Consider the following 22,035-nt stretch of genomic DNA (forward strand, 5'->3'; position numbering starts at 1 on the left):
TGGTGGCGGCAGCAGCAGCCTTAGCGTCTCATGCCCATCTCTGGGATCCGCACTGTTAGTCGCGGCTCGCGCCCATCTCTGGAGCTCCTTTAAGCAGCGCCCTTAATCCCCTCTCCTCGTGCACCAGGAAACAAAGAGGGAAGAAAAAGTCTCTTGCCTCTTCGGCAGGTCCAGACTTTTTCCCGGACTCCCTCCCAGCTAGCCGTGGTGCACTAACTCCCTGCAGGCTGTTTTCATGTTGCCAACCCCAGTCCTCTCCCTGTGCTCCAACCGAAGCCCAAGCCTCAGCTCCCGGCCCTGCCCGCCCCGGCGGGTGAGCAGACAAGCCTCTCGGGCTGCTGAGTGCTCGTTGGCACCGATCCTCTGTGTGGGAATCTCTCTGCTTTGCCCTCTGCACCCCTGTGGCCGCGCTCTCCTCTGCAGCTCCGAAGCTCCCCGCCTCCGCCACCCGCAGTCTCCGCCCACGAAGGAGCTTCTAGTGTGTGGAAACCTTTCCTCCTTCACGGCTCCCTCCCACTGGTGCAGGTCCCGTCCCTATTCTTTTGTCTCCGTTTATTCTTTTTTCTTTCGCCCTACCCAGGTACGTGGGGAGTTCCTTGCCTTTTGGGAGGTCTGAGGTCTTCTGCCAGCGTTCAGTAGGTGTTCTGTAGGAGTTGTTCCACCTGTAGATGTATTTCTGATGTATCTGTGGGGAGGAAGGTGATGTCCACGTCTTACTCTTCTGCCCAAGATTTTTTTTTTTAATCTGGACCTTTTTTTTTTTAAGTCCTTATTGAATTTGTTACAATATTGCTTCTGTTTTATATTTTGGTTTTTTTGGCCGCAAGGCATGTGGGATCTTATCTCCCCGATCAGGGATTGAACCTGCACCCCCTGCACTGGAAGGCAAAATCTTAATCACTAGGCCATCAGGGAAGTCCCTAGACCTCAACTCTTCAGCAGTGATCTCATCCAGTATCCCGGCTCTTGCAGAATAATATCCACATTGTGACCACCCCCCTGGACTGGACATCCCCAAATGGATATTTCACAGGCATGTCAGACCTACTGCGTCCAAATCAAAATCCTGATCTTCCTTCTCTGTTCCACCTCCCACCCCAATTCTGTCTTCCCACCACAGCCTTTTTCAGGTCAGAAAAACAGCAATGCCGTTCTTGCAGTTGCCAAGGCCAACAACGTCACAGCCATCCTTGACTTCTCTTCTCTCCCAGGCCACATAGAATCCTTCAACACATCCTGATGATCTGATCATTTCTCACTGCATCAACGGAGCTCAGCCACCATCCTCTCTTGCCCAGATTGCTGCTGCACCCTCCTCCCGCCCTTGCCCCCTCTGAAATCAAGTCTGAGTGCAGCAGTCAAGCGATCCTTTGAAAACAAACAGATCAAGTCACTCATTGGCTCTTAACTCTCCAACAGCTTCTCATGTTGCTCATAGTAAAAGCCAGTGGCCTTGGCCCTGCTTAATTACCTAGTCTCTTTGGGACCTCATTACCTGCCACGGCTCCCTCCCAACTCACCCTGCTTCATCCATGACTGCTGTTCCTCGAAGGCACAGGAGTCTGCACTTGCTCTGCACCTGCCTGGAACACCCTCCCCCACCTCTCTCAGGTGTGTGTCCATTTGCCCAAACATCACTGTGGTAGCAAGCCCCTCCTTGAGGGCCCTATTTACAATTGCAAGCTCTCCTCACCAGCATTTCCTGCTCCCCTCTCCTGGCCACAGTTTCTCCATCTAACATGGCTTTTTCACATGTTTGCCACCCTCTCCAAAATGAGCACCTTGAGAACAAGGGACGGTGTCAGCTTTATTTTTTGCTGCATCGCCAGTGTCCAGCCAGGGCCTAGCACAGGACAGGCACTCCACAAGTGTTTGTTGAATGCACGGAGAGGGTCAAGGCCTGAGTGCGGGGGCCCTGAGGTGGCAGAATGTCAGATGCAGACGGCTGCAGGGGTGCCCAGGGAGGTGGGTGCTGACACACTGACTGGGGAGTGAGTGGATGAACCTCACAGGCCTGGATGAGGAAAGCCTTCAGTAGATGGACTGAAGACATGGGACCCCCCTGTCTCTGGCACCACACGAGCCCGTGGGAGCAAGGCAGTAAGGGAAGACAAGTTGGGGTTCTCATTAATCGCGGAAACTGGTGACTTGGAGTCACATTTTGTTGGATTTAGGAAAGTAAATGCAGTATCTTTTACACTTTGAGTGTTGGGAAGCAATTCATTCCAGAAGTCCCACCATTTAGGGTCCCTATAGGTGAGAAAGGCAGAGGCTCCTACCCAAAAGGCAAGTTTATCTAGAGGTCCCACTGGCCCGAGGCATTAGCCCCTGGACTTCAGAGCCAGGGCAGCCACCACCCTCCCACCAGGGCCCACAGTCCTACCAGGAAAGCAGTCCTGGGGTGGGGAGCACATAGGTCTCCCGGGTCGGGTGCTGCTGACGGTGGGATAGTAAGATGAGCAGGAGTTAGGCAGCCGAGGTGAGCCAGGGAGGGAGAGAGGAGGAATCAGGCAGAGGAAACAGCATGTGCAAAGGCTAGGAGATGAGAGCACCTGGGACAAAGAGGGGACAGCAGGAGTGTGGCTGTGAGAGGGCAGGACCTGAGCGTGGGGTCAGGTCTCAGCAACAAGCCTCAACTAAGGCCACAGGAAGGCGCCAAGCAGAGAAATCTCACCCCAACTATTGTGTAAGGAATGAATGAGCGGAGGCAACGAGGCTGCATGGAGCCAACTGGCAGTCAGGATGAATCTGAAGAATATTTAGAAAGTAGAATGGGCAGGCCTTGGATACTGATGAGATCACTCCTAGTAAAGAATTGATGGTGGTGAAAGAACACTGGATTGGGGCAGGTACAGGAGGAGGGCCTGGGTCTGGCCATGCAAAGTCCACACAAAGAGGCCTCACAGGCCCATGAGAGTTAGGAATGTGGACTTGGAAACCGCAGGATTATGGTGACTGAAGCCCTGAGAGTAGGCAAGAACACCCAGGAGAGCATTCAGTGGGGAGAAGTGTCTCGAGCAGAATGCTGCCAGCTAAGGGCAGGGCCAGCAGGAGGAGAGATGCCCAGAAAGGCAACTTAGAAGGAGCAGCCAAGGCAAAATGAGGAGAGGTGGAAAGCCAGAGAGCAGGTGAAGGCCAAGGGCAGAGGATGCCTCTAGAAGAAGGGAGTGGTCGGCAGCGCCCTGGGAAGTGATGCTGGTTCCATACAGACAACCCCCCACATCTCATACCAAGTCAGCACACCCCCTATCAGATACCACAGACGATGCAGAATTTAACAGATGTTTATTTGTGTAGTAGGAAGATTCAGGTATATAAATAAGGTGAATACTTTCCAATGTATAGTATATCATGATCCGACACTTCATTGAAAAAGAATCAGTTCAATACTGATCAGACAGTGCACAGAGAAAGGTCAGCTGGGGCAAAAACACATGGATTTAGTGAAATGCCAGAGGCAGGGCCAGGACAAACTCGGGGCCAAGCTTGGCAGCACAGACACTGCAGTGGGCTACATTTGACTACCTGGCACTCCTCAGTGGGGCCAGGGAAGCCATTTCTATGTTTTGGGGAACCTTCTCACTAAACAGGTCTTCAGAGTGAACAGAACTGAGGAAGTGCCTGACTCACCGAACACCACCAGGCTTCCCAACAATCTTGAACAGAGGGGCCGCTTGTCTCTAACACTTTGGTCTTCCCCTCCTGTTTTGGAAAGTATTAAACACCAATAAAACTTAAAACTTGGTATCAGCATCGACTCCAGAAGAGAATCCACAGTGCATGAGCGTTGAATCCAGGGAGACCTGGATGGGTTTCTGAGCCCAGTTTCTGTTCCCGCACCCACAAGACACTCAGGGCTGGCCTCCACCAGCTGCAGGACTCTTGGCCTCTCCTCTGCCTGCACTCCTCCTGCTGCTGCCCCCATGGCTTCTCAACAGTCCTCTGGCCGGACGACAATAAACCAGTGTATCCTGACACTGCCTTTTGTTCTCTTGGCTCCAAGTCCTTTGGTTATGTTGGCCCTGATGTCTGCTCAGCTCTTTCCCTTTGTAATCAGCTCCCAGACACCCAGCCAATGTGACATAAGGCAGCAACACAGTGCTGTGTGGCAGCCACACGGTGCTGTGTGTATGGAGGATTCAAATGCAACAGAACACAAAGGACATCCTTATAAAAACAGGTAGGTACGTTCTCAACCCCCTTTCTATTCTGGCATTCCCTGGCACAAAGCCAGCAAAACCAGCACATGAAACTAACAGAGGTAAGAAATGGGTGCTCCAGCAGCCGAGGACAGGGACTGCGCTATGGATGATGTCAGCAGAGAATCTCACCTAGGACAGTCACCAGGTGGCTAAACCCAACTAGAGACTCTGAGCACTACATAAGGGTCTCCCGAGACCTGGCAGACCACTGCAGCAGCATCTTCAGCCCAAGGTGCAGAGGGCCCTTGCCCCTGGTTTGGAGCTGTTTTCTCTACAGATAAAAAGCTGCCTGGGTCCATTAGATGCAACGATGAGGGAGGAAGTGCCCGGCCTGGCAAGCATGGGTCCAGAGGAGCGGGAGGCAGACCCAGGATCAGTCCATCACAGCAGCTGCTCACTAACCCCCCACAACTGTGCTCCTGGCTCCTGTCATAAGCAACTAACTGAAGGGGAGAGAACTACCATTTAAACACATGGGCCTTGGGTCTAGTCTTCATTTCCCTCACTCAGGAAACAGCCCACAGTCAAGCCAGTGGTCCTAGGTCATTATTATTCTACTGGCTTGAGAACTTCCGGGATACCCTGTCAACACCATTCCTTCCAAGTGAAGAATGAGCCACCTCAAACACACCCTCCCCAACTCCTCTGTCTGCATTCGGAAAACTAAAAGAAATAGTTTTCATTTTTCATTAATCCGGTGCCTACTCTCCTTTCATTCATGAATCACCGCTGAGATCCTCTGCTAACCTAGAATCCAAGAGAAACACCCTCTATCTATCCCCAAGTGGTCACCTGCGTCTACCCTGTTAACACTTTTAAGATAGCAAGAAACACAAAGCCCCTAACTTATTATGTGTAAGGACATGAGCAAGAGCTTTAGGCCTTCCCTCTGTACTATCATCTACTACAGAGCAGCTTTCTCTCTCTCCCACTCCTCTTGGGCCCCGCGGTGTCCGCTCACACGGAGGACTGCTGCAGGTCCCTGAGCTGTGTGCACAGAGCACAGTTCTTGGCAGAGGGGGACATGGGGTCCACAGCAATTCACAGATCAGCCCTTACTGCCCAGGAAGTGGAGGCACCACCAGGCAAGAGGAAAGGGTCTCCTTCCCCATGGCAAGTCCAGACCAGGGGCAGCAGGAGGTGAGCAAAACCTCAGGCAAACCATTCCTACCAGGAATGGAGAATTCTGGAACTTGTCCACATCCTCTTTCCTTTCGTCAGGCTGGCTTTCTAAATGAAGTGGGAAGTACCCAGTCGCTGTAGATGGGTAAGGTCTGGACTGATTCTCTCAGAAGGAGAGTGTGGTCACTTTCTAGACTTTGAACACCCAGGCTGTGTGCAGGGAAGGGGCAGTGTAGTGGCTGAGAAACAGTCTCCAGCATCACACAACCCTGGGTTCAAATTACCAGCTGGGTTCAATAAAAACAACTACCATTTATTGAGCTTACTATGTGCCAGGCACTGACAAATATTTACATGCATTACCTCATAAAATCCTCACAACAATCCCGTAAGGGAGCTGCTATTATCAGAGACAGCTGGGTTGGAATTGTACCTAGTAACCTGCCCAAACCTAGGGCTATTTGAGCCCAAAGTCTATCTTAACCACTGCACTTTGCCTGTCATGGTACCTCATTTTCCTCATGTATAAAATGGAGATAATACCTGATCAAAGGTTGTTTTCTGGATTAAAAGGGATAATGCATCCTTAGCACTGTGCCTGGCACATATTAAGCACTATTATTGCAATTATTATTAATAAACACACTGCTGGTAACTTAATGACTCGAGAATAAAAAGGAGCCTCATCAGATAGGCATTTGGTAGAAGAGGGGAAGGGGGGCAGGGTTTTCAAAGAGCCAATGGATTTGAAAGCCACTGGCAATAAAATCCTAGACTTCAGATATTCTGGCATTCTGTTCTCATAAATCATCTACATATTCTAAAATCCCAACACTTCAGCACCCAAAGTATATCTCCCAAACCACCCTCCCAGCTGAGATCTCTTTGTCTTTGAAAACATGGCATACATACAGACAGGTGAAAGCCTTGCTCTATCAAGAGGCAGCCCCAGGTAAGAACAGCAGCCTCTACCCACCTGAGAGGCCAGGTGAATAAGGTTACTGCCGGTCAATCTGAAAGGGGGGGGGCAGTGATGGGAGGACAGAAAGATGGGGCCACCTTCAAATGGAAATAGGCAGTCAGCAGCTGGGACTCCATTCCTCACTGAGAACGGGCCCACCTTCTGCAGGGAATGTGGGTGAACAGAATTCAGGACCAAGAGGGGGTAGGCCTAGAAGAGCCCTTAAATTAGCCTCATTCATCACCACTTGGTCCAAGCCCAGCACCCTATGTAGGTCGTGCCACAAGGGCCCCCACCCAACAAGGGAAAACAAGTTAGGAAGTGGGAGCGGGTAATCTCTTTAAAAAGTGAAAGCTGGGTAATTGCGAGCATGGAAGGTGATCAAGGGAAAAGGAAGTTCGTTTCACCAAGACAAGGACAGAATAACGAGACTCTGCCCAAGAACCAGACCCTCTCTTCAGGAAGCTGATGATTTGTTCCAGCCACTCTTTCGGAGCCCCTGCTGACAAGCACAGTGAGAGTCGGCCCATGGTTTGTTGTCTTGCAATGTGTGTGTGACAGTCACCTGGACATCCTTCTGTGGAAGAACAGCACCCTGGGCCTAAGGGAAACTTCCCACCCTGACTGTGGAAAAACAGGAACCCTGGGCCTAAGGGAAACTGCTCCCTCCCCACTCCACCCCTTCCTCAGCACATAATCACAACGCACAAGAAAGGTGGGCACAGATGAGAGTTACTCCCAAAGACAAAAGGCGATGGTGCCTAAGATATCAGTGACACAAGAAGAAGTTTCAGAGGTGCCACATCTAGTACAGTAATGCAAATCTACTTCCTTGGAAGCTGACCTTGGGCAGGCTTCTTACTGAGGAAGGCCACTGCTGTCCAGTTTTCCAAGCAATGATGCTCTTTGCCCTGAGTCAGTCACACACACCCCTGCCCCTGGCAATGTCAGGGATACTCCTGAGCCTGCCAGGGGCTCACTGACAGTCTGAAGATGTGAACTTAAGGATCCATTCGAATCAGCCTCCAGCTAACTCAGCAACTAGCTCATTCAAATCAAAGGGCCCGTTTAGTCTCCGTTAAAATATATTTTTGGAATCTTCTTATACAATATAAGTTACAGGATAAAAAGCACAGCGGGGAAAAAATAAATACCATAAAATGATTTCAGAGTCTACCTGTGTAAGGCTAAGTTACATTTTGCCCCTTCTGAAAGAGACATTAGTTTCAAACATACATTACAGAATTGTACAACACTAGAAGGAAATACATCTTAAATACAGTTAAACTATACCTACTAAAATGCTCAGAATATGAAACAGGCAAGAAGTAATAAACATAAATAAGGCCCAGGCCGCCTTAGAAGGTTTCACTTTCAGAAGCAAAACATAAATGTGTACTTTTTCGATGCTGAGAGCAACTGAGAGGGTGGCACATGCACACAAAGGGAAAAGGTGTGGGTGTCCTGCGAGCAGTCACGAGAACTCGCCAGGGAGGACGCCCAGGCCCAGCCCCTGCAGATGCTCCCTGGTTTCTTTTTCCATCAGCTCCTTATGTCACCAGGTAGAAGCTAACAGCAACTTAAGCTCTAAACATGGCACAAAGGTCGGGCCTCCTGAGCTTGCCGGAAGGAATACTGCGCTTTCCCAAAGGTGAGGAGGCCCGGGGATGATAAGTCCTTGTCCTGCTGGTGAGCACAACCACCATGTGACCCTGGGGAAGCACCCCCCGGCCCTCGGCTTCCTCATCAGCAAAGGGCTCATGCCTCTGACCTAAGGTACCTCAGAAGGCTGCTGTGAGAATGTATAGGATTCAAATTGGAAAACAAAACAAAAATCTCTAAAACAGGACTGCACAATATGTATGAACACAAAATCAAATGGGAAACATAAAACCATGCATGGGAGTTAGAAACTAAATCCACGACAAGGGAGGGCACACAATTTGTCACATTTTATTTCTCACAAAAAAAAAATGGATCTGAAGCAAGTTATGCCACTCATTAATATCTGCACAGCTGTGTGTTACAAGTCTCTAGAAATTTGTCTATTTGGTGAAAGATTTGCAATAAATGGGAGAAAGAAAAACAATGTGCTATATAGACACAAGGTGGCATCAGTCTCCTGGCTACTGACTATGAAATTCCCCTATTTCACCAGAAAGCAAGAAGGGAATCAAAAGAAAACAAAATCCCAGCTGACCCTTGGGCTTTCTTGATGGCAGCTCTGTTGAGCTTCCCAGCTGCCGTCTCCCAGGACCCCCATCAGCAGCCATGTCCACAGGAATGTGCCAGGCTCCCTGATCCCAAAGGAAGACCTATTCAAAGGTGGCTCTCTGCTGCCGAGTCCCAGCTGAGACTTCCTGCACCCAAGGATCCACCATCTGCCCACAGTAGGGCACCACGAGACAAATGTGGCGCCATTCCATCTCTGGTTTGGGGAACCAAGTTCATTCTGCAATCAGAAAACTAGATTCGTTACTAATCACCTCCACTTTTTAAGATTTATTGCTGAGGACAAGCATTTTAAGGACAAGTATTTAGAAAAGGCCTGTAAGTACTTGCTTTTTGGGTGCCCAGGACATGACTCAATACCTGCAGCAGCCTCTGGTACATGTACTTGTTCAGCCAGAATCATGGAATATGGGAATTACAAGACAGCTCAGAAAATGAGGACCCACAGAGTGATGTGTCTGTCCTACCCAGAGTCACAGCCAGCACTAAAACCCCATGCAAAAACACATTTTGTTTTTAAGGGGGCCTTGGACCTGAAAAAGAAAAGCCATGTAATGAACTGGAAATAAAAGTTCAGAAGAAAGAAGCTGTTGCACGTGGAAGGTCACACAGCGACTGTGAGCTGAGACATCAAGAGGGGTCTGGTCCGTGCTGGCCGCTTTAGTGATCTGGGCTGGCTGTGAGCATCCACGGACGCAGTGAGGCTGAGATAAACAGAAATAAAGCAAAGCAGCACCAGCCCAAGGTGCTGAAGCAAGCTGTTACACCCCCATTTGGCAATGAGAACCAATATGGCACAGAATAATGGAACACACTTGGCCACCAAAATCTCCCCTTGCTTATTGTCCTGACAAAGAACATATATTCCAAAAGTCAACCTCACTCCTCTACTTAAAAGGAAACAATAAATAAGTCACAGTTGAAAAGAAAAACGGTCCCCCTGTAAAATATAAACTACATTTAAACTGGTCACATTATACAACAAGTGTGCATTTAATCTTCAGAAGCTTCAAACCTCTAATTGGGTTGGGTTATGCAGAGTTGTAAGCAGGACTTTGTGGTTTCAGTGAAGAAGTCATGGTACAATTGAAATCACTGTAAGAAATAAGTGATTTTTAACACACACACAGATACACACTTGCCTTAAGAGTTATACATATATATATTATATATATAATATACACACACACACACACACACACACACACACACACAAAACACAGCAGCTACGTGGGTGGTCAGCAAGGCCAAGGGCATGGGCATGTGAAAGAGAAGCCCTCTGCTCCCTGTCAAATGGGGAAACCCCCAGAAGGGATTCAGCAGCAACAAGTCTACAGCACAAACGTGAACGACATCATCCCTGAAAAGACCCAGTTAACCGACTGCCCTATAGGAGCCACTTGAGCCTAAACTCTGTGGGAAAAGGCCCAATTACAGTATATCCTACTGCATACACTTGAAATAGTACAGTGTGGCTTTTCTCCAGACTATTATAATTTTTCATGCTTTCTGAAAAAAATAAAAACTGAAACCTTCTTTCAGTCTGTGATGAAGCGAGGTGAACCCATATCATAAAGCAGAGCTCATACTCCACAGGATTTGTGAACAGAATGCCTATCTGATTAACAAGTCTTCATCCCTCCAGCCTCAGGAGGCAGCACTCCTGTAGCTCCAAGGCAGGGATTACTGAGAAGCCCAGGAAAAGCGCTCCAGTAGTAAAGACATCCAAGCTGTGCATCTCTTCCCTGCTGGGGGTCAGCTACAAACAGAGCTTGGGGTGGGGGGGGTGGCTAAACTGGACGAACACAGATGAATGACCACTCTGATCAAGCCCAGATATGGAAGCTCCAGCTTGGGAGCTGGAAGCACCAAGCAGGTGCTTCAGAGCTGGGCAACACTGTCTTCCAGGTTGTTAAAAACTTCGGTTTTAAAAACCCAAATGGTTTTACCACCATGACTTCTTTCCAACTCAAAGCTGTAGGTTACTTACAACCCAAATCATAAGCACATAGACTGTACACACAGATTTTTTTTTTTAAATCCACAAATAAAAAACACTGTAAAAAAAAAAAAAAGATAGTGAGTTGAAGTCTTTTCTTTGTCCAGCTGGGCTTGCCCTGGAGCCCTGCCCCTCACTCAGCCCTGTTCCTGCTCTCCTGGCCCTCGGTGGTCCCTATTCGTCCTCTGTGGCAGCTGTTAGCATCCCCTTGTCAGTCAGGTGAGATTTGAGCATGTTGAAGATGTGGAGCTGCTGATCTGGCCTCAAGGTCAGGAACTGCTGAACCAGCTTACTCGGGTTAGGGCCCCTGGAAGAGGATGAAGAAACAGCACTGAGCAAAGCAGGGGCCAAGCAACTTCGAGGGCCTGATTATTTAAGTAGCTGTTCCCTCTCTGGATTCTCTACTAATGGAGGGTAAGGGTCCTCAGGGAATCCATAACTAATAGCAACTGAAAAATGCATTCACACTTGGTTTTTTTCACTCAAACTGAGTAGCTAGAATTCTAGAATTTCACCACTTAAAAATCCACTATGTTGGTTCAGATGGAAAAGTACTATACCTGATAAAACTGGCAATATACACATTGACAAAGGTGGCCATCAGATACTGGCAGTCAAAGCGATCCATGATGCCTCCATGGCCAGGAATGGTATTGGCAAAGTCCTGTTAGAGGAGGGGAAGGATTGATGAGCCTGGCCTCAGCCAAGTCAAAGCCTGGTTTATGGTCCCACCTCAATGTCCAGCTACTGTACTGAATAGCTGAGGGCAACATAAAGTGAAAAGTATTGATTCAAATGCTGAAGCTATAATAGTACACAAACTTATTAAATTACAAAATGTTTCTTTTGAAGAAAGAATATATTAACAAATATACTGAAAATCCAACCACTGAATTTTCTTAGAAACAATGTATCTTCCTTTAACCTACTTAAATTCCATGCATGGGTGAAGAAGAGCACACATTAATAATCAGAGTTCATAGCTTGGTTTTCTGAAGGGGGTGGTGGCTGATGAAGTGGGACAGGAGGAGGAAGGCAGAAGATGGGTGAAAAGGGGCCCAGCTAGGAGACAATGAGGGGAAAAGAAAAGCGTTTTCCTACTTTGATTTTAAAGGCTCGCTTGAATCCACTAGCGAAGAACCCTCCAAAGGGGCCAATGAGTGAAGCAAAAGTGGAGAGGGCAATGCTGTGAATCTGGAAGGGGTACATCCGGACTGTTTTCTGAAAAGAATAAATGAAGTCAGTTGAGATGCCTGCAAGCCCAGGCTTATTACTTGTTAACATTAAAAAACAAACAAACAACAACAAAACTACCTCTTTATGAAACTACTTCTCTCCCCCCACCCAAAATAATTTAGGAAAAAGACTGGTTTGGGGGTTTTTGTTTGTTTTTGGTAAATCTCTAATATATGGCTTAATAGAGGACATTAAGGTACTACGCATTCAGTCTACAGCAATATGATGTTTTGGTTGAAGTGTATGAAGAAAATGTAGCCCTACAAGGATACATTGTTGAAAAAAGGAAGAGTATTTTAGCACCGTCTTTTCAGATAATTATGGGTACTCTTCTCTGATACTACACCAAAACTTGAGCGGTAGTTTTCTAAAAATTTGGTGCAAAAAAAAAAAAAAAAAAAAAAATTTGGTGCAATGTGGAATCTGAAAGCCTATCAATGACCATTTGAATGGATCGTTTACCCGTGCATGACTGTGTAACACCATGCACTGGCCATTTCAAAAATACTGGTTCACTGAGTTACACAGATCTTTCAAATGTAGACAAATTTTGCCATACAATGTCAAAACGTCATATGTTAAAATCACCACAGATCCCTCAGAAAAGCCTTTAAGTATTAAGAAGCTGTCAAACTTACAGTGGCAGGTATACACTTTCCAAAACTCTAATTTGTACTTGAAAGCCAAATTTTATCATTGGTAACAACTACTGTCAGTTGTTTTCTTGAAGTGACAGACTCACTTTGTTTCTTTTCAAGAAAAATGTCTGCCAAAAATCCAAATCTGAAAAATTATAGTTTGCCGGTTCTTTTCAAGTAAAAATTATGTCCCCATAAAAAAGCCGCTAGTTCAGCTCATAACTCAAGCAGGTGCACACGCAGTCTTCCTTTAGGTAAGCACTGTCCTGCAGCATTTAGCAGGAGCATTTTATGTATAATTTCAATTTCGGTACCAGAGCATTAGAAAGGTGTGTATTCAAGGGTCAAGATTTAATAAAATTAATAATTTTACTATCTCATCAAAGACATTCTTAAAGTGAGCTGGCTGAGTCTTCCTGTGAGTATGTGGCATAATGAATTCAATGACAGTCCAGTTTAGTGCCACTGCCTTCACTCATGCTAAGGTGCCAGCACTGCTTTTGCACCATCATGGCAAATGTTGACAAAGTGAAAAAGTGAAACTTTCTTCATTATGTTATGAAGAAAGTACAGACCCCCTGAGAGGACCTCAGGGTGACCCAGGATCCAAAAGCACACTTTCAGAATCCTGGTCTTAATGATTTGAAGCGGGAGGAAATGTCTCCTCCTGTCTTCACCCTGAACTGACTTGAGCAATTCTCCAACCTGGGGCTTACAAGCTTTGGGGAGGGAGGAAGCTAGTTGTTTTTGAGGGAAGGCAGTGGTGGAGAGGGGGCTCTCTCTTTGTAGTCACTATCCAGCCAAGGATCATTCGCCCCATGTGAGTGGCACATACCCAGCCAATGACCGACTGGATCACCCCAGGAATGTTGTACTCCTGCAGACGAAACAGGTCCGAGGGCTCACAGTCCACAGTGAAGCTGTTGGTATCATTGTTGTACTCCACGGGGCAGACAAAGCATCTGTACCCGGACATCACATAGGACAGCTGAGGATGAGAACAGACAGACTAAGGAGACAAGTTCCAGCCATCTTGCCTGGGCAGCACGTGCCTGGTTCAGCCAAGTCCCTCACAGTGCCTAGCACCCTAAATGCAAGCTATGCACTAAATCAGAGGTTCATATTTCACCATATGTGTATTTTACCTGTATCTGGAAAAAAAAAAATGGAAAAGAGGCTGATGGCCCACTGAGGCTTCAATGTACTTGCTCCAACAACCAGGCCCTGAATAAATCCAGGAAAGACCTGAGGGAATTTGGGCAAAGAACTACAAGAAGTTTCACCCATTTGGAGGAGCGACGGTCCATTTTTCTCAGGATCCCTTAATTCGAAATGGCAGGTGGTGAGGGGAGTGGTATAGTGAGAGGGAGACAACCAGGAGGAGAGAAGGCTGAAGAGCAGTAAGTAGGGGTCAGCCCTGAAGGGCAGCTGGACAACTCTGAAAAGGGGAGAGACAGGCCTGAGGGTCAGAAGCAGCGAATGGTGCTCTAGAAAGGGCTGGGAGATCATTCCTCTCCAGGAAAGACACGCACAGGAGAAAATCTGGGTTAGAATGGCATATCCCACCTCACCTCTTACTCTCAGGCAAAATATCAATTGCCTGGACAAGAATGCCATCTCCTGAGTGTTGCCAGGCCTCAGACTGAGAGGAGTACAAGGTGTGCACGGCCCCCACTCCTCTACTGCTTAAAGACTGGCAGATAAAGGACCGCTGGCATTGCCCATGCCATGTTCATGCCCCGCTACAGGGCAAAGTTGCCATTCAGCAGGACAGAGTCCTTGGCCTCGGGGGACATGCTCACTAGCTGTGGATGGGCTTTGAAGGTGGGTGGGAGGCCTCTGTCCATCCCCCACCCAACTGGGAGCACCACCTACCAGAAGGCCAAATACCACAGTAGCAAAGCAGCCCCCGATGAAGCCTTCCCAGGTCTTCTTCGGGGACAGCTGTGGACAGAGAGCAAGTTCTTAAAAAAAGGCATTTTGATAACTATAGCTTTGGGAATAATGATTAACTGTTAAAAGTCTTTCTACTATTAAAAAAACTCATTCAATTAAACCACCTCACCTTCTAAAGTACCCCATACTTGGTTTCCTTGTTCCCTGTCTGATAGCCCTCAGTTTCCTTTCTGTTTCAATTGGCCAAATAATTTAATTATATTATAAAACAGCAAACTATTTAAATGATAACACTCAAATTCAGATCAAAGCCACAAAAGTGTGCCTACACCGTCTATAAAAATATTTTCCCTATTAGCTCTTTTTTTTCCTATGAGTAGTTGTCAAGTCTTCCTCTGGCTTTTCTCTTGAAGCTAATTTATTACTAGCCTTTCATCAGGATGACATAAAGATGTACACACCAGCTAGATCTCTTCTATCTCCCAAGCTGATCTACTCATATTGAAAGCACCACCCTCCCCTCACGGTGATGGTCCATGTTAGGGTGATCCACTTACCTTGATGAGTGGGGTTCGACCAAAGAAGAAGCCAAACATATAGGCCATGATGTCATTACAGATCACACAAGAAATGGGGACAATGAACCTAGGAAATAAACCAAAGTAAGAATCAACACTACCAACATGATAATACCTCAGAAGTCCACAAAACAATGCCATTCATAAATTTCAGTACCAGAATAACCCATATAGTACTTATTAACCATTAAGGAATAAGTTTAAAAGAAATAAAATGCCACATAAGCCATACCTAGTACCCAGCACATAGCAGCATTCAAATGTTTACTGAATGACTACTGAATAAATGGAGGTGGTATCCTATAAAATGTCATTTGTTCTTTTTTCATTATAAAGTAATATAAAAATTTAAAGTGTAAAGAAAAGAAAAAATAAAAAGTTGCCTCTTTTCTCCAAAATAACTACTTTTAAACATTTCTGACTTTTCTTCTTCTAGTAGTTACCTCCATAATCCTAAGTAATACATTTATTATCTATTTCATAATTTACCTTTTTTTTTTTTTTTTTTTTTTTTTTTTTTTTTTTTTTTTACTGTTTATTACTAGCTCTAGTGAGCCCAACTTTTCCCCAGGACTACACTGAAAGCAAGACCAAGTACATATAGCCAGATTTCTTCTCTGCCTCCCTCTGCTGGTCTGGTCATCCCCACCATGAAAAAAAAGGGACAGTTTCCAAACTTGTACCATCTCTCTCTTCTCACTTTCTGCTCTCTGACAGTCACTTTTTTCAAATTTCCTCTATTACAGCTTAACATAACATACAAAAATCCTAGCCCTTCAACTACAGGCAATATTTTCTGACTTCCTGCTTGTTAAGGTAGGGATTTAGAGCACCTGTATCCACCCAACCACCCATAGTATTTACTTTGTTGAGGCTTCTAGCAACATTCTCTGCTCTACACCTATAATTAAGTCTTGAAGGTTCAGTCTAAAAACCAATAACTAGAGATTTTAATATGATTCACTCTAGAGCCAAGTGGTATGTCTAGCCCTGAAGATGAGAACTTAGCATGAGCCCCTCTTTAGAATTACTTAACAACACTCTGAAAGAGAGGGACAGTACATCTCCTCAGGCCATTATCATTATTTTAAACATAATAATGCCATAAGGCGAACATTTAGATGAGCTAGTCTCTGTTCTAAGCACTTTACATATTTTTACTAATTTATTCCTCAGGCAGTGGGTATTACTGTACCTTCACCCTGAGAACAAGAAACAGAGGCACAGTTTGGGATCTTAATCACAGTACTTTAGCTCCTCATATACACGAGGATATGCCTTCACATTTTCACTAAAAGCATAGCTTCTTCAGTCAGCCTACTGATTTCTATCAATGGTGATAGATTTCTTGCTGAAACCATTGCATTTGTGGAATAAAATCTACTAAGTATATCATTCTTTTGACACATTGCCAGATTCCATTCGCTAATAGTTTATTTAGAATAGTATATCTATAATCATAAAAGAAATCAGTTTATCATTCTTGTTTCTCCCTCCCTATGCTTTTATCAGCTTTAATATTAAGGGGTGGATAAAACTCAGCTGCTATCATTGGTCATTTTTTCCAGGTGTGGATTCTTATGCAATTTTCAAAGTTCTTTTATAGTTACTGATCTATTCAAGTTTTCTTCTTCGTGATTTTTACTCGGTGACCTCTTGTCAGGAAATCATGATTTTTTCTTCTAGATTTTCAAATTTGTTGCCATATAGTTGCATTGCCTTTGATTCTTTAAATATCCCTACACCTGTTAGTCTAGAACAGTGGTTCTCAAAGTGTAGGTCCCAACCAGCAGCATCAGCATCACCTGGGAATGTACCAGAAATTCAAGTTCTCAGGCCCCACCCCATAGCTACTGAAGCAGAAACTCAGGAGTGGGGGTGCCCAGCAACCTGTGTTGCAACTAGGCCTGCAAGGGATTCTGATGTAGCTCAGGTGAGAACCTCTGGTTTAGACAGTTCATCAGAGTTTCTCAGCCCACCTATATGGAAACATCCACAAAATAAAAGGAAAACCCCCCCCAACATCACTCACCAGATCATTCCTTCAAACAGGTTGTGGATAACAAGATGTGACTGGGTTACAACAATCAGTAATGTTACATGGGTCCAGCCAAACTGCAAAAGAAGATAAAGGATAAACTTTACCTAACAGTTTAGCTTGAAAGGAACTTCAAATAACCGTTAATACCAAATAGAAAATTGCTTAGAAACAGGTAGGAAAGATATCTGCTTCTGTACCTGCCTTACGGGAAGTGAAAAAGGTATAGAACAGGCCTCTGGGAAGAACTATGTTCCCCAGCTACAGTTGCCATCAAAAGGAGGGCCCATATGGCCCATTAGTTAGTCCTTCTATGCTCCAAAAGCCTGGGTACTTCTCATTTTCTTAGTAAGTATTTATTGAGTGCTTAGGACACTCAGAGAGGGGATGTTTTTAGGTTAAGGGAGTGATATAGCAGGCAGGATATCTATGGGCAATGCCTAAAGCTTCACCTTGAGCCTTACCTGGAGGCCACCCTCAGGTCCAGAGGGCAAAGACTACTTAGGGTGTAAATTACATAACAGCGATTGGGTCTAGGTGGATAAAGAGCCACCAAACTTCACTAGGGATGCCTCCTTCATCCTCTAGGTTCCAGATGAATAAAAACAGACTGCATTCCAGGGTTTTGATTTATCACTGAAAGGATGAGAGGCCTGTGGAGTTTCCACAGAATTTCACTTATGCCAAGAATTTGGACACTGATGCGCATATTTCCCTTACCATGTAGAACTGCAGTCGATAATGCTTCTTGACCAGACTCAGCACAAACATGCAGAATCCTAGTTTGAGGAAGAGGAGGAGAAAGGGCAAAATGAATCACATTCTGCATCTATCTTTGTCCTAGTCATTTCCTTTAGCTGGGTTAAGCAGTCCTTTGCTAATTTCCTGGCAGCAGTTAACCAACCAGGGCACAAATTCATAGCCCAAGGGAATAAAACCAGATAAGCAGTCAGAAGGAAAAAATGACTCCTTCAAGACAATTAAAGGAAGGCAATATTTTAAAATCTTGCAGACTACACTCAACTTAGGACACTGTTCACCAGATAGAAATGTTTTGATCCTAGAGCAGGGGCCGACAACAGTCAGGCCAGCTGCCTGTTTTTATAAACAAACTTTTATTAGAACACAACCATACCTATTTGCTTACATATTGTCCAGGGTTCCTTTTGTGCTACAATGGCAGAAATAAGGAGCTGCAACAGAGACCCTATAGCCCCCAAAGCCTATAGTATTTATTATCTGGACCTTTTAAGAAAAAGTTTGCCAACCTCTGTCCTAAACAACAGGCAGAAGGGGGATCCACCTGGTATGGGGCCAAGGCCATCCTTGCATCTCTCTCCTACTGACCCATATGACCGAACTCTCCAGGAAGAAAAGGGATTTTACCCACAAGTGTGCTGAGTCCCTCAAAAGCAGCCCTGCCCAGAAGAGAGCACATCACTATTCAAGACCCCTGGCCTCCCTTTGTGGGGCTGCTCCCAGGCTCTGAGGCATGCTCTCTATCCTCAACACAGCAAACCTCTCAGAAGTGGACTTCATATTTTAATAGCCAGGTGTCTTTCACGGAGCCGAGTATTGCCATCAAGCTGATGAACAACAGGCAAGACTGAAACTTATTAGGTCAGAACAAATTTCTCATATGCCTCAAACTGGCTTTTAGGGTAACTATGAAGAACACATTACTAGCATTACTGTACAGTCTTAACTGAGTTTAGATTGACAGAGCACTTTACTGTTTGTCAAGTTGCAATGTATCTGTTCAAATCCTCACAGTAATGCTCCTGTTTTAGCTTTAGATTACAGAAGAGCTAACTGAGATTCAAAGAGTAAGCTCCTGGCTCCTTTGAAGTCACAGGTCTTTTTAAACCCAAATCAATAAAATTTCTAATATACTGCAATGTCCCTTTTTTCAAAATTAATTTTTATTGGAGTATAGTTGATTTACAATGTGTGTTAGTTTCTGCTGTACAGCAAAGTGAATCAATTATACACATATCCACTCTTTTTTAGATGCTATTCCCATATAGGTCATTACAGAGAACTGAATAGAGTTCCCTGTGCTATATATACAGCAGGTTCTTGTTAGTTATCTATTTTATATATAGTAGTGTATATGTCAATGCAATGTCCCTTTTTATATACAAGTTCCTGGGTGGTTTTTGTTTCAGTCACGCTGCAGAATCTCTGCCAAGAGGACAGTCAGGACAAGACCATGCTATGCAGTCCTCCAACAGAGGCTGGAACACAAGGACAGGTGGCATAAACTCAGCCTCCACAACCACACAAGCCCCTTGGTCTCATTTCTCTTAGTAAAGAGCTGCTACAGCTCACGTAAGGCAGAATCCTTAGCTCTGCTCCCCTAAGTGGTCAGAGTTAATGTCATCAAAACCTTACATTGACCAAGAAATGCCCCAACTCAGCAGACATGCAAAAACAAGACATACACAACTGGTGAGCTGCTTGACTCATACCTGTTAGATAGAGAGTAAAGGAAATGAACCGGTGGTATTTACTGAGAATCCGCAAAGGTTCCTCTCTCTGGACCAGAGTGAAGAAGTAATCTGTCACTGTTTCGCCATAGAAGAAATAATTTACACACAGTAGAAAGTACCTGTAAAAGAATACAGGTCACTGCCAAGGGGAGCACATGTGGCCTCTCCTTTAAAGCGAGGCTGTTAGAAAGCTTCGAGGACCAGAGGTCCACCTGACCCCCAAGACCCCCGGGGGCAGCTCACACAGGGACAAGTAGATCACCATTCCCTGTTCTCTGGTGACACTGCAGGTGAGACGTTTATCTAGAAATTTGTGGCTTTCATTCACTCTCCATTTATCATAAACTTGGGACTCAAGTTTTTGCCCCTTCTGTAGCATTACCAGGCCTAACTTAACACTCAAACTGTAAGACAACCCTCTGAAAGGCACCTCATCCTGCCTCCGCAGCCTTACATCCACTCTTCCTGACACAAATCTTGCACATCTATCAAAATGGACTTCTCTGGCTTTGCCACCTGCCTGCTTGGTTCCCTTCTTTTCCCTGCCTGGAACATCCTCTTCACTTACCCAGTTTATCACTCGTTGCTCAAATACCATTTTCTTCATAAAAACCTTGCATGACCTAACATGATATCTGCCTCCCCTGCATTTATTTCTATAGTACAAAGTATTTGCTCCTTCCACTAAGCAATTAATTATGCTTCAGACTGTCTTCCTCTCTGATGCCTGGCTTTGACACACAAACCTTTCACTAGCACTAACTCTTCATCTGTTTATAACCTCTCTCCTCTACTGGAAGGAGCTCTGAGGAGGGAGAAGACATGGCTCATATACCTTTGCGGCCTCACTGGTGTTTCTGAGTATGGGAACCAGCAGCCCCACTCTAAACACTCAACAAGGATCCAGACAAAGAAGAGAGGGGAGAGCTTCTCTCTTCCATTTTTTCTTTTTTTTTTTTTTTTAATTGTGGAAGTTCAAGAACTCCCATACTGGGTTTGTTTTCTGTTATGTGAAAAACACTTCCTTTGTACAGTGACCACAGTCAGGGGTTAGACATCCTGAGTATGTTAACAAAATTCATAACATTGCTTTCCAGCTATAGAAGACCCACAAGAGAGACCTACGTCTTAACCCAGGTGGCAAGCACAGGCCCTGTGGAGACTGCGAGGCAGCTTGTGCTGCTGGATGACGAGGAAGCATCTCTCAGAGGATGTGTCCAGGCCAAGTCCGAGCACATCAACTCCCTTGGCCATAACCAAGTTGCCGGGGCCCAAAACACTACTCTCTGGCCTGGTAAGTAATGAAATCAATGCCCGAGACCCAGCACAGCAGGGTGAGAAGAATCTGTATTTGCCCGAAGTCTTCTCAGGACTACACAGTACTCTGCTCACATGTCACCACCTGAGAAGAGTGTGGTCAATACAGCAGCGAGTTTCAGATCAGGAAGGGGTCTCGGACATCATCTGTACTATAGGTTTTGATCCTGTTTTTGCTTCAAGACAGCCAAGCCCGGAATTCCCTGGTGGTCCAGCGGTTAGGACTCTGCCGAGGGCCCAGGTTCAATCCCTGGTCAGGGAACTAAGATCTTGCATGTAGCATGGCATGGCCAAAAAAAAATAAAAGCCAAGCCCCTTCCTAGGAGGAGAAAGCAGAGTTCCTCTGAAGAGCCCCGATCCCCTGCACTCAGTCTCACTCCTGCTCACTGGCACCCAAGGAGCCTCCGAGGAACTAGGGCTCCAAAACCACAGTTTGAAAAGCACTGACTAGGTCTCAACCATCTGTTTTAAGGATGAGGAAGTCAACTTCCAGAGATAGCAACACCAGCACTGACAACTCCCAGATGATTCTTGTGGGATGCTGAGATACTAGAGCATGAAAAATGTACTGATATAGAAAAGGGGGGCCATTGTGCAGAGTCTAAGGAATCCAAATACTGATGCAAACACAGTCACAGATGCAGCTGGTCTGGTTTCTTCTGAGGAAGAGTCCAGACTCTGGGTAACTACTCAAACGCTCCTCACAGGCCAACCATACAGTCAGGCCTATGCAATACTTGGGTCTCAAAGGCACTGTGAAGGTCCATGGCCATCACAGCCTCCCTCCCACCATGATTGTAAATACCTACCACAAAACACTTGTCCAAATCTGTTAAGGGTTTCTGTGGGGCTAAAGAGCTTACCAGCTGAGGGTTCTGAACCAGGGCAGGTCATAGGAGTGGTAGACATTGTAGCCAATAGTGATAATCTCATGGAAACACTTAATCTGAACACACATCACCTGCAGGACACAAAAGAATTAGAACACTTGTCAACTCCCCAATTCTTATGATCTTTGGAAACAGAAACCAACAGGTCATGGGCCTTCAAGAAAAACCACTATATTTAAGAACAATGTCGGTCCTTCAGTGATTCCACTCTCCTCCTTTCTCTCTCACACCACCCCACAGGGTAGTGAGGCCCTTTAAGTCACACAGAGTAGATGCAATTTCTCACAATAAATATATGCTTCTGAAACTTCAATTAACTTTTTATTGTAGAACACCCCCCCCCACCTCGGGACTCAATATCTTCCATTCTTGACTTTGAATAGAAATACATACTTGAAAAGTCCCAACTGCTCTGCTCAGCACTCATCTGTTAG

The 22,035-nt window shown here is 45.6% G+C and overlaps 1 protein-coding gene across 2 annotated transcripts in view; it reads right to left on the reverse strand.

Annotated features, from left to right (window-relative positions):
• Positions 1-3,268: 3,268 nt before the first annotated feature.
• Positions 3,269-22,035, reverse strand: part of CDS2 (CDP-diacylglycerol synthase 2) — a 65,684-nt gene continuing 46,917 nt past the window's right edge. For both annotated transcript variants that reach the window (XM_024764222.1, XM_024764223.1), the window contains 10 exons: positions 21,575-21,672; positions 19,374-19,513; positions 17,623-17,681; positions 16,897-16,979; positions 14,844-14,931; positions 14,266-14,334; positions 13,226-13,378; positions 11,618-11,737; positions 11,077-11,180; positions 3,269-10,823 (listed from right to left, as the gene is read on the reverse strand). In XM_024764222.1, the coding sequence (XP_024619990.1) occupies positions 10,691-10,823; positions 11,077-11,180; positions 11,618-11,737; positions 13,226-13,378; positions 14,266-14,334; positions 14,844-14,931; positions 16,897-16,979; positions 17,623-17,681; positions 19,374-19,513; positions 21,575-21,672 (1,047 nt within the window). In that variant the 3' untranslated portion in view covers positions 3,269-10,690. The remainder of the gene's footprint in view (positions 10,824-11,076; positions 11,181-11,617; positions 11,738-13,225; positions 13,379-14,265; positions 14,335-14,843; positions 14,932-16,896; positions 16,980-17,622; positions 17,682-19,373; positions 19,514-21,574; positions 21,673-22,035) is intronic.

This window comes from Neophocaena asiaeorientalis, unplaced genomic scaffold (assembly GCF_003031525.2).
Source record: "Neophocaena asiaeorientalis asiaeorientalis breed wild unplaced genomic scaffold, Neophocaena_asiaeorientalis_V1.1 scaffold400, whole genome shotgun sequence".
Classification (NCBI taxonomy): Eukaryota; Metazoa; Chordata; class Mammalia; order Artiodactyla; family Phocoenidae; genus Neophocaena; species Neophocaena asiaeorientalis.